This window comes from Bombina bombina, chromosome 1, assembly GCF_027579735.1.
Source record: "Bombina bombina isolate aBomBom1 chromosome 1, aBomBom1.pri, whole genome shotgun sequence".
Taxonomy (NCBI): Eukaryota; Metazoa; Chordata; class Amphibia; order Anura; family Bombinatoridae; genus Bombina; species Bombina bombina.
The window spans coordinates 154,626,104-154,642,076 of NC_069499.1; the positions used below are offsets into that span (position 1 = coordinate 154,626,104).

General features: G+C 42.9%; 1 protein-coding gene across 1 annotated transcript in view; it reads right to left on the minus strand.

Moving 5' to 3' along the window:
• Positions 1 to 15,973, minus strand: part of FANCM (FA complementation group M) — an 811,954-nt gene that overhangs the window by 438,333 nt on the left and 357,648 nt on the right. The window contains exon 6 of the mRNA XM_053697678.1: positions 4,074 to 4,206. Within this exon, the coding sequence (XP_053553653.1) occupies positions 4,074 to 4,206 (133 nt within the window). The remainder of the gene's footprint in view (positions 1 to 4,073; positions 4,207 to 15,973) is intronic.

A 15,973-nucleotide genomic window follows, 5' to 3' on the forward strand; every position in this document is an offset into this window, starting at 1 on the left:
AGAAACTATTTCTAGCGCCCAAGGATCCTGAACATCTCTTGCCCAAGCCTGAGCAAAGAGAGAGAGTCTGCCCCCCACCAGATCCGGTCCCGGATCGGGGGCTACTCCTTCATGCTGTTTTGTTAGCAGTGGCAGGCTTCTTGGCCTGCTTACCCTTGTTCCAGCCTTGCATTGGTTTCCAGGCTGGTTTGGGTTGTGAGGCATTACCCTCTTGCTTAGAGGATGCAGAATTAGAGACTGGTCCATTTCTGAGAAAGGGACGAAAATTAGGCTTATTTTTAGCCTTAAAAGACCTATCCTGTGGAAGGGCGTGGCCCTTTCCCCCAGTGATGTCTGAAATAATCTCTTTCAAATCAGGTCCAAATAAAGTTTTACCTTTGAAAGGAATGTTAAGCAATTTTGTCTTGGATGACACATCCGCTGACCAAAACTTTAGCCAAAGCGCTCTTCGCGCCACGATAGCAAACCCTGAATTTTTCGCCGCTAATTTTGCTAATTGCAAAGCGGCATCTAAAATAAAAGAGTTAGCCAATTTAAGTGCGTGAACTCTGTCCATAACCTCCTCATATGGAGTTTCTCTACTGAGCGACTTTTCTAGTTCCTCGAACCAGAACCACGCTGCCGTAGTGACAGGAACAATGCATGAAATTGGTTGTAGAAGATAGCCTTGCTGTACAAAAATCTTTTTAAGAAAACCCTCCAATTTTTTATCCATAGGATCTTTGAAAGCACAACTATCTTCGATAGGAATAGTAGTGCGTTTGTTTAGAGTAGAAACAGCCCCCTCGACCTTGGGGACTGTCTGCCATAAGTCCTTTCTGGGGTCGACCATAGGAAATAATTTCTTAAATATAGGGGGAGGAACAAAAGGTATGCCGGGCTTTTCCCACTCTTTATTTACTATGTCCGCCACCCGCTTGGGTATAGGAAAAGCGTCGGGGGGCACCGGAACCTCTAGGAACCTGTCCATCTTGCATAATTTCTCTGGAATGACCAAATTGTCACAATCATCCAGAGTAGATAATACCTCCTTAAGCAGTGCGCAGAGATGTTCTAATTTAAATTTAAATGTCACAACATCAGGTTCAGCTTGATGAGAAATTTTTCCTGAATCTGAAATTTCTCCCTCAGACAAAACCTCCCTCATGGCCCCTTCAGATTGGTGTGAGGGTATGACAGAACAATTATCATCAGCGTCCTCTTGCTCTTCAGTGTTTAAAACAGAGCAATCGCGCTTTCTCTGATAAGTAGGCATTTTGGATAAAAGATTTGCTATGGAGTTATCCATTACAGCCGTTAATTGTTGCATGGTAATAAGTATTGGCGCACTAGATGTACTAGGGGCCTCCTGCATGGGCAAAACTGGTGTAGACACAGTAGGAGATGATGTAGTATCATGTTTACTCCCCTCATTTGAGGAATCATCTTGGGCAATATCATTATTTGTGGCAGTACTGTCCTTACTTTGTTTGGACGCTATGGCACAATTATCACATAAATTTAAATGGGGAGACACATTGGCTTTCATACATATAGAACATAGCTTATCTGAAGGTACAGACATGTTAAACAGGCTTAAACTTGTCAACAAAGCACAAAAAACGTTTTAAAATAAAACCGTTACTGTTACTTTAAATTTCAAACAGAAAACACTTTATTACTGAATATGTGAAAAAGTATGAAGGAATTGTTCAAAAATTACCAAATTTTCACCACAGTGTCTTAAAGCCTTAAAAATATTGCACACCAAATTTCAGAGCTTTAACCCTTAAAATAACGGAACCGGAGCCGTTTTTTAATTTAACCCCTATACAGTCCCAGATACAGTCTTTGCTAAGACCCAACCAAGCCCTGAGGGGAATACGATACCAAATGACGCCTTCTAAAAGCTTTTTCAGAGATTCTTAGATCCTCACACATGCATCTGCATGCCCTGCTCTCAAAAAACAACTGCGCATTAATGGCGCGAAAATGAGGCTCAGTCTATGACTAGAAAGGCCCCCTGACTGAAAAAGGTGTCCAATACAGTGCCTGCCGTTTTATAAACGTTCCCCAAGATTATAAATGTCAATTGTTAGCCTAAATTTGAATAATATGCACAAATAAAGCAATCGATTTAGCCCATAAAAATGTCTACCAGTTTTTTAGCCCATAATAAGCCCTTTATTCTGTTTGTTTTTGACTAAGAAAATGGCTTACCGGTCCCCATGAGGGGAAATGACAGCCTTCCAGCATTACACAGTCTTGTTAGAAATATGGCTAGTCATACCTTAAGCAGAAAAGTCTGCTAACTGTTTCCCCCAACTGAAGTTACTTCATCTCAACAGTCCTATGTGGAAACAGCAATCGATTTTAGTTACTGTCTGCTAAAATCATCTTCCTCTTACAAACAGAAATCTTCATCCTTTTCTGTTTCAGAGTAAATAGTACATACCAGCACTATTTTAAAATAACAAACACTTGATAGAAGAATAAAAACTACATTTAAACACCAAAAAACTCTTAACCATCTCCGTGGAGATGTTGCCTGTTCAACAGCAAAGAGAATGACTGGGGTGGGCGGAGCCTAGGAGGGATCATGTGACCAGCTTTGCTGGGACTCTTTGCCATTTCCTGTTGGGAAAGAGAATATCCCACAAGTAAGGATGACGCCGTGGACCGGACACACCAATGTTGGAGAAATAGGTGCATAGAAATGCTAACCACTCAATAAAAGTAGCATGTACATGTGCTAAAATACCATATAAAAAAGGATCAGAGAATTATAATTTTAGCATACAATCTTCCATCACAAACCTGCATTAACAGTTTTTTAATATATTAATTTACTTCAGTTATGTAAACTGCAGGCTATTAGTACAAACAAAAATAAAAAAAAGAATAGTGAGTCAAATTAAAATAAACACTTCTTTGCTATCTGAAATAATGTATCTGAATTCTTTGGTTGCTGTGGAACTAACACTATAATTTGTACTATATACTGTCAAGAGATGAAAATACATTTTATTAAAGGGACAAAGTACACTAGATTTTTCTTTGCATTAATGTTTTGTAGATAATCCATTTATATTGCCCATCTGGTAGTAGTTTTTTTTTAACAAATGTATACTTTTTCTTACTTTTAATAACATTGTACCCCACAGTGTCAGATGTATATGTGTGTTTATAAACTCCTGCTGGCTCCTGTTTTTGTTATGTCTTTTCATATGTAGGGAAGGGGGGAAAGTCTGCTCTTCTTGATTTCCCAGCCCCTTTTAGTAGGTGTCCCAGCCTAACCTCATCAACAGTGTTAAATTGGGATCTTCTAAGTAAGTTTTTAAAAGTTTTTTTAGTGGAATTTTAGATCAGCATCTGTCCATATTCTTCTTTATAGCAGTGTCTATTACATGCAGTTATATGAAAATTGCTGTACACTGTCCCTTAAAACAATTATGAGACGATATGAATAATTATGATAAATAATTATTACATGCAATGAGCAATAGAAAATGCTGCAACAAATTAAACCTCACTGATCAGATAACTTATGCTATATTTAAAAAAGACATATGTGAAGTAATATAACTACTAAAACGTAAAACAACACAGAGTATATGTGATTACTTCAAAAGGATAACAATCAAAGCTAATGATTGAATGTATATACAGTATGTGTGTATGTGGAAAACAAACTGTATCAATAGTTGAGTGTAGAACAGGGTTGCCCACACTTTTTTTGTGGTGGGATCTACTTTTTAAATGACCAGCTAAACGAGATCTACCCACTAAAAATGGGCCGGCTACTAAGCTTACATTACTGCTTTTTTAAATAAAGATACCAAGAGAATGAAGAAAAATTAATAATAGGAGTAAATTAGAAAGTTGTTTAAAATTGCATGTTCTATATCTGAATCATGAAAAATAAAATGTGTGTTTCATATCCCTTTAAGGTTGCATGATTTAGAAACCGTTAGTTTTCCTTATTAGATCCACTTTCTGCATTACTTTACTTCCCTCTTCAGAATACTAAGTGCAACCATGTTTGTACGCTATGAGAATACTATAGAACAAAGAAAATGTAAATATATACGCACCTTTTGATCCATCCATTATAGCACGCAAAAAATAGTACAAGGATCGAGTTCCCATCTGCAACAACAGCTCATAACCATGGTATAAACTAATACAGAGGGCGAAATCTCCTTCCACAACACCCAGCTGAACACCCTAAAACAAACAACAGGCCAAAACGACAATATAAATAATACATAACAACCACCTAAACACACTAGGACATTAAAAGTTCTGCATCACAAGCTATTTTTACGACAAATCATTAATTTAAATTACAGGTTACATGCAAAACACCAAATATGCTACAAAACTGAAGGACTCTTTGGATATAAATAGCTTATTTCAATATTAGATCATCAGCAACTGCTTCACTTTGCACAGTCCATCAACAGTTCACTAAAATGACGTCACCAATATGACACTTCTTTAATATGAGGTCATTGAAAATTTCATTAGACATCAGTATTCACAAGTAACTGCAGCATATGACCAATTGTAAATAGCACATTTAGGAACCAATCAGAATGTTGTGTGGCATGAAGGAGGTTTGAGAGCTCTGACTTTCCTGTCCAGCATCTGGTACCCGCCAGGTGAATCTCACTTTCTCTGATTATTACTTTACTATTTATTCAGTTTTTTCCCCCAGTATTTTGTGTGTACACACCCTGTGATCCAAACAGATATGGCACAGCGATTTGTCTGGTTTACAAAATTAAACAGTGAAAACAGGATTCTGGTTATAACATGTTTGTTTTTACACTAATGGGACAATAAACACCATGAGTTTTCACATAAAATGTTTAGTCATGCGTAGTAAAATGAATTTACAGTACATTTTCATTATTTTTTTTACCCTTTTTCATGTATTTTAGCTCTTATTTTCTTACTCTTAGAGCTGCAAATGTAAACTGCAGACTCCTCAAAGCTAACCCTTCTACACATCTATCCTAAGTGAGGCAAAAAACAAGTCCCTGCGACCAATTAAGGAAGGTTTATGAAAAATTTCTCATGAGGTGAAAAAAGAATCACAAACCATAACCCATATACATCCCTCTGACAAGCACTGTACTCCGAGGAGAAACTGGGCCTTAATATAGACTGAAAACCCATCTCTTCAAAAAATCAAATGCACCTCTTTATTCTTCGACCATCTCCACCAGAGGCAAAGACTGAGGAATGTGTGAGTTGGGAGGGGGTTTTATAGGGATCTTGGGGCTTTGGAATCTTTGCCTCCTCCTAGTGGTAGAGAAGAGAAATTCCCAGGATTAATGGATCGTGGAATCTCACTATCTATATGAAAACAAAGAATCTACAAGCACATTGGGCTAAATTTATAAAGCCGTTCGCCCAGCTCCGACTGCAGGCTCTCACAAGAGAACCTGCAGTCAGTATTTAACAAGCAGCAGTCGTCAGACCGCTGCTTCCTAGCCTCTTCTCCACTTCTTATGTGGAGAATTTCAATCTCGGTCTCATCCGACCGGGGAGATTGACAGCTCCTGCCCGCGCGTGATTGGCTGTGAGCAGGTAGTGTTGCACAAGAGCGCCTAAAACAAAATGTATGATTATCTGATACATTTCTTTCTTTCCGGGCATGGAGAGTCCACAACGTCATTCCAATTACTAGTGGAATATTCAACTCCTGGCCAGCAGGAGGTGGCAAAGAGCACCCCAGCAAAGCTGTTAAGTGTAACTTCCCTTACCCATAATCCCCAGTCATTCAGCCGAAGGAAAATTGAAAAAGAAACACCAGGGTATAGATGTGCCTGAGGTTTACTCAAAAAAACTGCCGAAATAAAAATTACAAAGAGGGTGGAGCCATGGACTCTCAATGCCCGGAAATAAATTTATCAGGTAAGCATACATTTTGTTTTCTTTCCTATGGTATGGAGAGTCCACAACTTCATTCCAATTATTAGTGGGAACCAATACCCAAGCTAGAGGACGCAGAATGAAAAGGGAAGAAGAACAAGGCAGGCAGACCTAAACAGAAGGCACCACCGTTGAAGAACCTTTCTCCCAAAAGAAGCCTCAGCCGAGGCAAAAGTATCAAATTTGCAGAAAGTATGCAAAGAGGACCATGTTGCCGCCTTGCAAATCTGCTCCACAGAAGCTTCATTTTTGAAAGCCAAGGATGAGGAAACAGCCTTAGAGGAATGAAACCGTAATTTTCTCAGGTGGCTGCTGACCAACTGTCTCATAAATGGATAAGACTTCTTAACCAGAGGGAAAGAGTAGAAGAAGTGGCCTTCTGACCTTTACGCTTGCCAGAGAAAACCACAAACAGGGCAGAAGATTACTGAAAGTCTTTAGTAGCTTGCAGGTAAAATTTTAGAGCACGCACAACATCCAGGTTATGCAAAAGATGTTCCTTATGGGAAGAAGGATTAGGACAAAAAGAAGGAACAACAATTTCCTGATTAATGTTTCGATCCGACACAACTTTAGGGAGAAAACCAAGCTTAGTACGAAGGGCCACCTTATCCGCATGAAAAATAAGGTAAGGGCAACCACACTGCAGAGCCGAAAGCTCAGAAACTCTGCGAGCGGAAAAAATAGCAAGAAGAAACAAAACATTCCAAGATAACAATTTAATATCAACAGAATGCATCAGCTCAAACGGAGCCTGCTGCAAAACTTTAAGAATGAGGTTAAAGGGACACTGAACCAAAATTTTTTCTTTCGTGATTCAGATAGAGCATGTAATTTTAAGCAACTTTCTAATTTACTCCTATTATCAATTTTTCTTCGTTCTCTTGGTATCTTTATCTGAAAAAGAAGGCATCTAAGCTTTTTTAGGTTCAGTACTCTGGACAGCACTTTTTTATTGGTGGATGATTTTATCCACCAATCAGCAAGGACAACCCAGGTTGTTCACCAAAAATGGGCCGGCATCTAAACTTACATTCTTGCATTTCAAATAAAGATACCAAGAGAATGAAGAAAAATTAATAATAGGAGTAAATGAGAAAGTTGCTTAAAATGTCATGCTCTATCTGACAAACATTTTCCAGGCCATCCTGAAGAAAAGATAAAATGCGGCAAGAAACCTTTAGATTCGTACCAATAAAGGTATTTACGCCATACCTTATGATAAATCCTGTGAGTAACAGGTTTACGAGCCTGAAGCATGGTATCAATGACCAGCTCAGAAAAAACACATCTAGACAAAACAAGGCATTTAATCTCCAAGCAGTCAGCTTCAGAGAATCCAGATTTAAATTGAGGAATGGACCCTGAATTAGAAGGTCCTTCCTCAGAGGTAACCTCCAAGGTGGAAGAGATGACATCCTCACCAGCTCCGCGAACTAGTTTCTGCGAGACCATGCAGGAGCTATTAGAATTATAGATGCTCTCTCCTGTTTGATACAAGCAATGACTCGTGGAAGAAGAGGAAACGGAGGAAACAAGTAATCTGGTGACCCTTAGGTCTATTCTTCTTGTCCTGAGGAAGGAAAGATCCCTTTCCACCCGTAATTTCAGAAATAATTTACGCCAGACTAGGCCCAAACAAACGCTTAGCTTTTGAAGTTACATCAGCCGACCAGGATTTTAACCACAGAGCTCTGCGAGCTAGAACATTGAAGCTAGACATCTTAGCTCCCAGTCTAATTACCTGCATATTAGCCTCGCAGATAAAGGTATTGGCCAGCTTAAGACGAACAGCTATCCTCTATAGCAGTGTTTCCCAACCGCGGTCTTCAAGTACCCCCAACAGTCCTGGTTTTCATTATAGCTGAACCAGTGCACAGGTGAAGAAATCAGCTGATCAGTAACCATGGTTACTAACCTGCTCTCATATATCAGCTGATTATTTCACCTGTGCTCTAGTTCAGCTATAATGAAAACCAGGACTGTTGGGAGTACTTGAGGACCGCGGTTGGGAACCACTGCTCTATAGGAATGGTAGTTCTATTAGCTAGAGTAGAAATAGCTCCTTCTACTTTAGGCACGGTGCGCCATGAGTCGCGAATGGAGTCAGAAACAGGAAACTTTTTTTTTAAAAACAGAAAAAAATGTGAAAAAACATAAATTATGCTTACCTGATATTTTCATCTGTGGGAGGAGAATCCACCACTTCATTCATTACTTGTGGGAATTAAGAACCTGGCCACCAGGAGGAGGCAATGACACCCCAGGCTTAAATACCTCCCCCACGCCCCTCATCCCCCAATCATTCTGCCAAGGGAACAAGGAACAGTAGGAGAAATATCAGGGTATAAATGGTGCCAGAAGAATAATATTAAATTTAGGTCCGCCCACCGGAGCAATGGGTGGGAGCAGTGGACTTTCCTCCCACAGATGGAAATGAAATTATCAGGTAAGCATAATTTCTGCTTTCCATCTTAATGGTTGGAGAGTCCACTGCTTCATTCATTACTTGTGGGAACAAATACCCAAGCTCTAGAGGACACCGAATGAACAAAAAATAGGAGGTTAAAAGGAGGCAAACCCTATACAGAGGGCACCACAGCCTGTAGAAACTTTCTCCCAAACACAGCTTCCGCCGAAGCAAAAACATAAAATTTGTAAAACTTTGTAAAAGTATGCAAGGAGGACCAAGTAGCTGCCTTACAAATCAGATCCACAGAGACCTCGTTCTTAAAGTCTCAAGAAGAGGCCACAGTTCTAGTTGAGTGAGCCGTAATCCTCTGAGGAGGCGTATGCCCCGCTGTCTCATAGACCAAACGGATAATGCTCCTCAACTAAAAAGACAGAGACGTGGAAGAGGCCTACTGCCCCCTACGCTTCCCTGAATACACAACAAATAAGGACAAGGTCTGCCTGAAATCATTCATGGCCTGAAGATAAAACTTCAAGGTTCGAACCACATCCAAGTTATGCAGTAACCTCTCCTTAGACGAAGAAGGGTTAGGACACAAGGAAGGAACTACTATCTCCTGATTGATGTTACAATCTGACACCACATTGGGAAGAAATCCCAACCCAGTGCGAAGGTAAGGGGCTCAGACTGCAATGCCGCTAACTCAGAGACCCTGTGAGCCGATGCAATAGCCAGTAGAAACAGAACCTTCCAGGAAAGAATCTTAATGTCAAGCGCATGCATAGGCTCAAACGGAGCCCTTTCAAAACCTTAAGAACCAAGTTTAAGCTCCAAGGAGGAGCAGAATTTCTAAAGACAGGTCTGATCCTAACCAGAGCCTGAACAAGGGACTGAATATCAGGAAGCTCCGCTAGCTTCTTGTGTAACATCACCTACAATGCCAAAATCTGTCCCCTTAATGAACTGGCGGCAAGACCCTTATCCAGTCCATCCTGGAGAAAAGCAAGAATCCTGGACACCCTTGTGCCAGGGATATCCACATTCCCCGCACCAGGATAAGTAGGTCATCCACACCTTACGATAGATGCGACGAGTGACCGGCTTCCTGGCCTGGATGAGAGTATAAATTACTCTCTCAGAAAAACCTCTCTTAGCCAAGACTAGGCATTCAATCACCACGCAGTTAGCCTCAAAGAATCGACATTTTGGTGTAGAAAGGGACCCTGAACCAGCAGATCTCTGCGCCAGGGTAACCTCCATGGAGGAGACAATGACATCCCCACCAGATCCGCAAACCACGTCCTCCTCGGCTACAACGGAGCAATCAGAATGGTCAAAGCTTGCTCCTGTTTGATGCGGGCCACCACTCGAAGAAGAAGTGCAATGGTGGAAAAATGTAAATCAGGTTGAACTCCCAAGGTACCGCTAAGGCATCTATCAGCTCTGCCTGTGGGTCCCTGGAACGCAACCCGTATCTGGGTAGCTTGAAGTTGAGTCTGGACGCCATGAGGTCCATCTCTGGTGTCCCCCATCTGTTGCAGATCTCCTCAAACACCTCGGGAAGGAGAGACCATTCAGCTCGGGATGGAGAGATGAAACGACTGTCTGCTGAGAAAGTCCGATTCCCAGTTGTCCACACCCAGAATGTGGTTCGCTGAGAACGAACAATTGTGAGTCTCTGCCCATTCCAGAATCCGAGAAACTTCCCTCATGGCTAGGGAGTGTCTCATTCCCCCCTGATGGTTTATGTAAGCCACGAGGTAATCTTGTCCAACTGGAATCTGATGAATCGGGATGACCCCAGATGGGGCCAAGCCCTCAGAGCATTGAATATCGCTCGAAGTTCCAGGATATATATTGGTAGAGTCAACTCTTCTCGAGTCCACCTGCCCTGTGCCCTTCTGGTACCCCAAACAGCTTCCCATCCTGATAGACTTACGTCCGTGGTCACAAACTCCCAGGATGGCTTAGAGAAGGATGTCCCCTGGGCCAGCTGATTCGGACGGATCCACCAAGAGAGGGATTCCCTCACTTGGTTGTCCAGAGAGATCTGTTGGGATAGATCTGAGTGATCGCCGTTCCATTGTCTCAACATGCATAACTGAAGAGGTCTAAGATGGAACCTGGCGAATGGAATGACATCTATGTTGGATACCATGAGCCCAATCACTTCCATACACTTGGCCACCGATGGCCTTGAGGAGGTCTGAAGGGCAAGACAGCTGGACGCAATCTTGGAACGTCTCTGATCTGTCAAGAATATCTATTGTACCCAGGAACTCCACCCTGTTCATGGGAACCAGAGAATTCTTTCCTTCGTTTATCTTCCATCCATGGGATCGAAGAAGAAGAATAAGAGCCCCAGAGTGGTCCTCCGCGAGACTGCAGGACGGAGCCTGGACCAGACTATCGTCCAGTTAAGGAGCCATCGTAATCCCTCTGGCTCTGGCTACTGCGAACAGCGCCTCCAGAACCTTCGTAAAGACTCTTGGGGCAGTCGCCAGACCGAACGGTAGGGCCACAAACTGGTGTTGGTCCAGAAAAAAATAATTTTTAGGAACCTGACGTGGTCCTTGTGGATTGGCATAAGAAGGTAGGCATCCTTCAAGTCTATTGTCGTCATAAATTGCCCCTCTTGAACTAGGGGTAGGATGGATCTGATTGTCTCCATTTTGAACGATGGGACTGACAGAAACTTGTTTCGGCACTTTAGGTCCAGAATTGGGAGAAATGTGCCCCCCTTCTTTGGGACCACAAAAAGGTTTGAATAGTACCCTAGACCCCTTTCTGCTAGAGGTATTAGGACGATTAATCTGAGAGATGAGAGATCCCTCACACACTCTAGAAAGGCGTCTCTGTTCTTGTGTCTTGAGGATAGGTTTGACAGAAGGAATCTGCCCCTGGCGGATGAGTCCTGAACCCTATCCTGTAACCCTGGGTGATAACCTCCAGAACCCAAGTAGATGACTCCTGGGACGGAAGGCTATGTCTTTTTTTTCTCTTTTTGTCCTGTCTTTCCCTCCGCTTGCACTTCGCAGAGTGTGGTAGGGCATTACAGGCTGCAGAAACTGCCTCTTGCAACTGGGCAGCGAAATCTGGCAGCCACGAAACCTCTCCCGGGGGAGGATTAGTAGGGCCTTGGGGAGCTAAATGTGTAATCGGAGATGAATGTTGGGAACGCACCTCGCGGGACGGAGAATCCTCAGAGGTGGACGGCTCAGCAGTACTAAATATCTTATTCTTTATAGATATTGCAATCTTATCAAAGCATGTGGAACACAGTTGAGCAGGCAGATCAACTTGTATCTCCTCACAATAAACACAAGTATTAGATTTAATTTAAGAGGGAGTATCCTCTAACATATCAGAGTACTCCATAGCTTGCGCCTTTAATATGGACTGAGATAGATTAAATGGCACCTTTATACACAAATGGCCAGGGCACTCACCACCTCCTATGACCCGGACCATGGAGAAACCGTTACGTCTCCCGCAAATGCCGATCAGGAAAGAGGAAGTTGAAGAGGCCACACCCGGTCACATGGAGTGCCATGCAGGACGGCCAATCCACTATAGAGAAAAAGCGCCAAAACCAGGCCGCGCCGATCTTCACCTAACTGTTCACACATTGCCAGAGCCTCATCTCACACATGACGTAGCATTAACACAATAAAGATATTATGCATAAATCCCCCCCTGTTCAATAATCCCCTTTCCAGGGATATTAACCCTTGATTCTATACAGATAAAAGGAGATAAAAGGAGACACACTGTGACCCTGTCTTCTTGAGTTATCATATGTGTATAAATGAAACAATCTTACCAGAATCTATGCCGTGGAACAGGAACACGCCCTTCAAGTGTGACAAGTTAGAATGCATCGCTCCTGACATGGACTTGAGTGAAAAAAGGCAGGCAGCGACACTGAGAGGCTGACAGGATTACTTAAAACTCCAGTCCCATTCCGAAGAGTACTACCCTCCATAAGAGACTACTCCGAATCTTCCGACATTTCTCTGCCAACCTCCTGTGACGAAAGGCAAAGAATGACTGGGGGGGGGGGGGTGAGGGGAGTGGGGGAGGTATTTAAGCCTGGGGTGTCTTTGCCTACTCCTGGTGGCCAGGTTCTTAATTCCCACAAGTAATGAATGAAGCAGTGAACTCTCCTCCAATTAAGATGGAAAGGAACCCCTGGCTTATCCCATTCCTGAGCTATAATTTCAGACATCTTGTATGGAACAAGAAAAACATCCACAGAAGAGGGAGAATCATAAACTCTATTAAGTTTAGTAGACTATTTAGGGTTGACAGCAACCAAAGGTTCAGAGTCGTAAAAAGTAGCTAGAACCTCCTTCAGTAGTAACCGGAGATGTTCAAGCTTAAAACTGAAATTAACTTCTTCAGATTCTGAAGATTTTTTCCCCATTGTGTCAGAGTCTAAGATCTTACCTTCAGAAGCTACTGAAGTATCCTCCTCATGGGAAAGGTTGACCAAGGCAGATTTAGAGGGGTTAGAAACCTTACTAGCAAAAAACAGAATTTAAGCTTACCTGATAAATTACTTTCTCCAACGGTGTGTCCGGTCCACGGCGTCATCCATATCTTGTGGGAATATCTCTTCCCCAACAGGAAATGGCAAAGAGTACAGCAAAAGCTGTCCATATAGTCCCTCCTAGGCTCCGCCCACCCCAGTCATTCGACCGACGGACAGGAGAAAAAACAGGAGAAACTATAGGGTGCCGTGATTAAAAAACCAGGGCGGGCCCTGGACCGGACACACCATTGGAGAAAGCAATTTATCAGGTAAGCATAACAAAATTTATGCTTACCTGATAAATTCCTTTCTCCTGTAGTGTGGTCAGTCCACGGGTCATCATTACTTCTGGGATATTAACTCCTCCCCAACAGGAAGTGCAAGAGGATCACCCAGCAGAGCTGCTATATAGCTCCTCCCCTCTACGTCACACCCAGTCATTCGACCGAGAACCAACGAGAAAGGAGAAGCCAAAGGGTGCAGTGGTGACTGGAGTATAATTTAAAAATTTTGACCTGCCATAAAAACAGGGCGGGCCGTGGACTGACCACACTACAGGAGAAAGGAATTTATCAGGTAAGCATAAATTTTGTTTTCTCCTGTTAAGTGTGGTCAGTCCACGGGTCATCATTACTTCTGGGATACCAATACCAAAGCTAAAGTACACGGATGACGGGAGGGACAGGCAGGCTCTTTATACGGAAGGAACCACTGCCTGAAGAACCTTTCTCCCAAAAACAGCCTCCGAAGAAGCAAAAGTGTCAAATTTGTAAAATTTGGAAAAAGTATGAAGAGAAGACCAAGTTGCAGCCTTGCAAATCTGTTCAACAGAAGCCTCATTCTTAAAGGCCCAAGTGGAAGCCACAGCTCTAATAGAATGAGCTGTAATTCTTTCAGGAGGCTGCTGTCCAGCAGTCTCATAGGCTAAACGTATTATGCTACGAAGCCAAAAGGATAGAGAGGTAGCAGATGCTTTTTGACCTCTCCTCTGTCCAGAATAAACGACAAAAAGGGAAGAAGTTTGGCGAAAATCTTTAGTTGCCTGTAAATAAAATTTCAGGGCACGGACTACGTCTAGATTGTGCAGAAGTCGTTCCTTCTTTGAAGAAGGGTTAGGGCACAATGATGGAACAACAATCTCTTGATTGATATTATTGTTAGTGACTACCTTAGGTAAGAACCCAGGTTTAGTACGCAGAACTACCTTGTCTGAATGAAAAATCAGATAAGGAGAATCACAATGTAAGCCAGATAACTCAGAGACTCTACGAGCCGAGGAAATAGCCATTAGAAACAGAACTTTCCAAGATAACAGCTTGATATCAATGGAATGAAGGGGTTCAAACGGAACACCCTGTAAAACGTTAAGAACTAAGTTTAAGCTCCATGGTGGAGCAACAGTCTTAAACACAGGCTTAATCCTGGCCAAAGCCTGACAAAAAGCATGAACGTCTGGAACTTCTGACAGACGTTTGTGTAAAAGGATGGACAGAGCTGAGATCTGTCCCTTTAAAGAACTTGCAGATAAACCCTTTTCTAAACCTTCTTGTAGAAAAGACAATATCCTAGGAATCCTAACCTTACTCCATGAGTAACTCTTGGATTCGCACCAGTGTAAATATTTACGCCATATTTTATGGTAAATTTTCCTGGTAACAGGTTTCCTAGCCTGTATTAAGGTATCAATTACTGACTCCGAAAATCCACGCTTTGATAAAATCAAGCGTTCAATCTCCAAGCAGTCAGCTTCAGAGAAATTAGATTTTGATGTTTGAAAGGACCCTGAATTAGAAGGTCCTGTCTCAGAGGCAGAGACCAAGGTGGACAGGATGACATGTCCACTAGATCTGCATACCAGGTCCTGCGTGGCCACGCAGGCGCTATTAGAATCACCGATGCTTTCTCCTGTTTGATCCTGGCAATCAATCGAGGAAGCATCGGGAAGGGTGGGAACACATAAGCCATCTTGAAGATCCAAGGTGCTGTCAAAGCATCTATCAGGACCGCTCCCGGATCCCTGGATCTGGACCCGTAACAAGGAAGCTTGGCGTTCTGTCGAGACGCCATGAGATCTATCTCTGGTTTGCCCCAACGTCGAAGTATTTGGGCAAAGACCTCCGGATGAAGTTCCCACTCCCCCGGATGAAAAGTCTGACGACTTAGGAAATCCGCCTCCCAGTTCTCCACTCCCGGGATGTGGATTGCTGACAGGTGGCAAGAGTGAAACTCTGCCCAGCGAATTATCTTTGATACTTCCATCATCGCTAGGGAGCTTCTTGTCCCTCCTTGATGGTTGATGTAAGTTACAGTCGTGATGTTGTCCGACTGAAACCTGATGAACCCCCGAGTTGTTAACTGGGGCCAAGCCAGAAGAGCATTGAGAACTGCTCTCAATTCCAGAATGTTTATAGGCAGGATACTCTCCTCCCGAGTCCATGATCCCTGAGCCTTCAGAGAATTCCAGACAGCGCCCCAACCTAGTAGGCTGGCGTCTGTTGTTACAATTGTCCAATCCGGCCTGCTGAATGGCATCCCCCTGGACAGATGTGGCCGAGAAAGCCACCACAGAAGAGAATTTCTGGTCTCTTGATCCAGATTCAGAGTAGGGGACAAATCTGAGTAATCCCCATTCCACTGACTTAGCATGCACAATTGCAGCGGTCTGAGATGTAGGCGTGCAAAGGGTACTATGTCCATTGCCGCTACCATTAAGCCGATCACCTCCATGCATTGCGCTACTGACGGGTGTTGAATGGAATGAAGGACACGGCATGCATTTTGAAGCTTTGTTAACCTGTCTTCTGTCAGGTAAATCTTCATTTCTACAGAATCTATAAGAGTCCCCAAGAAGGGAACTCTTGTGAGTGGAAAGAGAGAACTCTTCTTTTCGTTCACCTTCCATCCATGCGACCTTAAAAATGCCAGGACTAACTCTGTATGAGACTTGGCAGTTTGAAAGCTTGAAGCTTGTATCAGAATGTCGTCTAGGTACGGAGCTACCGAAATTCCTTGCGGTCTTAGTACCGCCAGAAGAGCACCCAGAACCTTTGTGAAGATTCTTGGAGCCGTAGCCAATCCGAATGGAAGAGCTACAAACTGGTAAT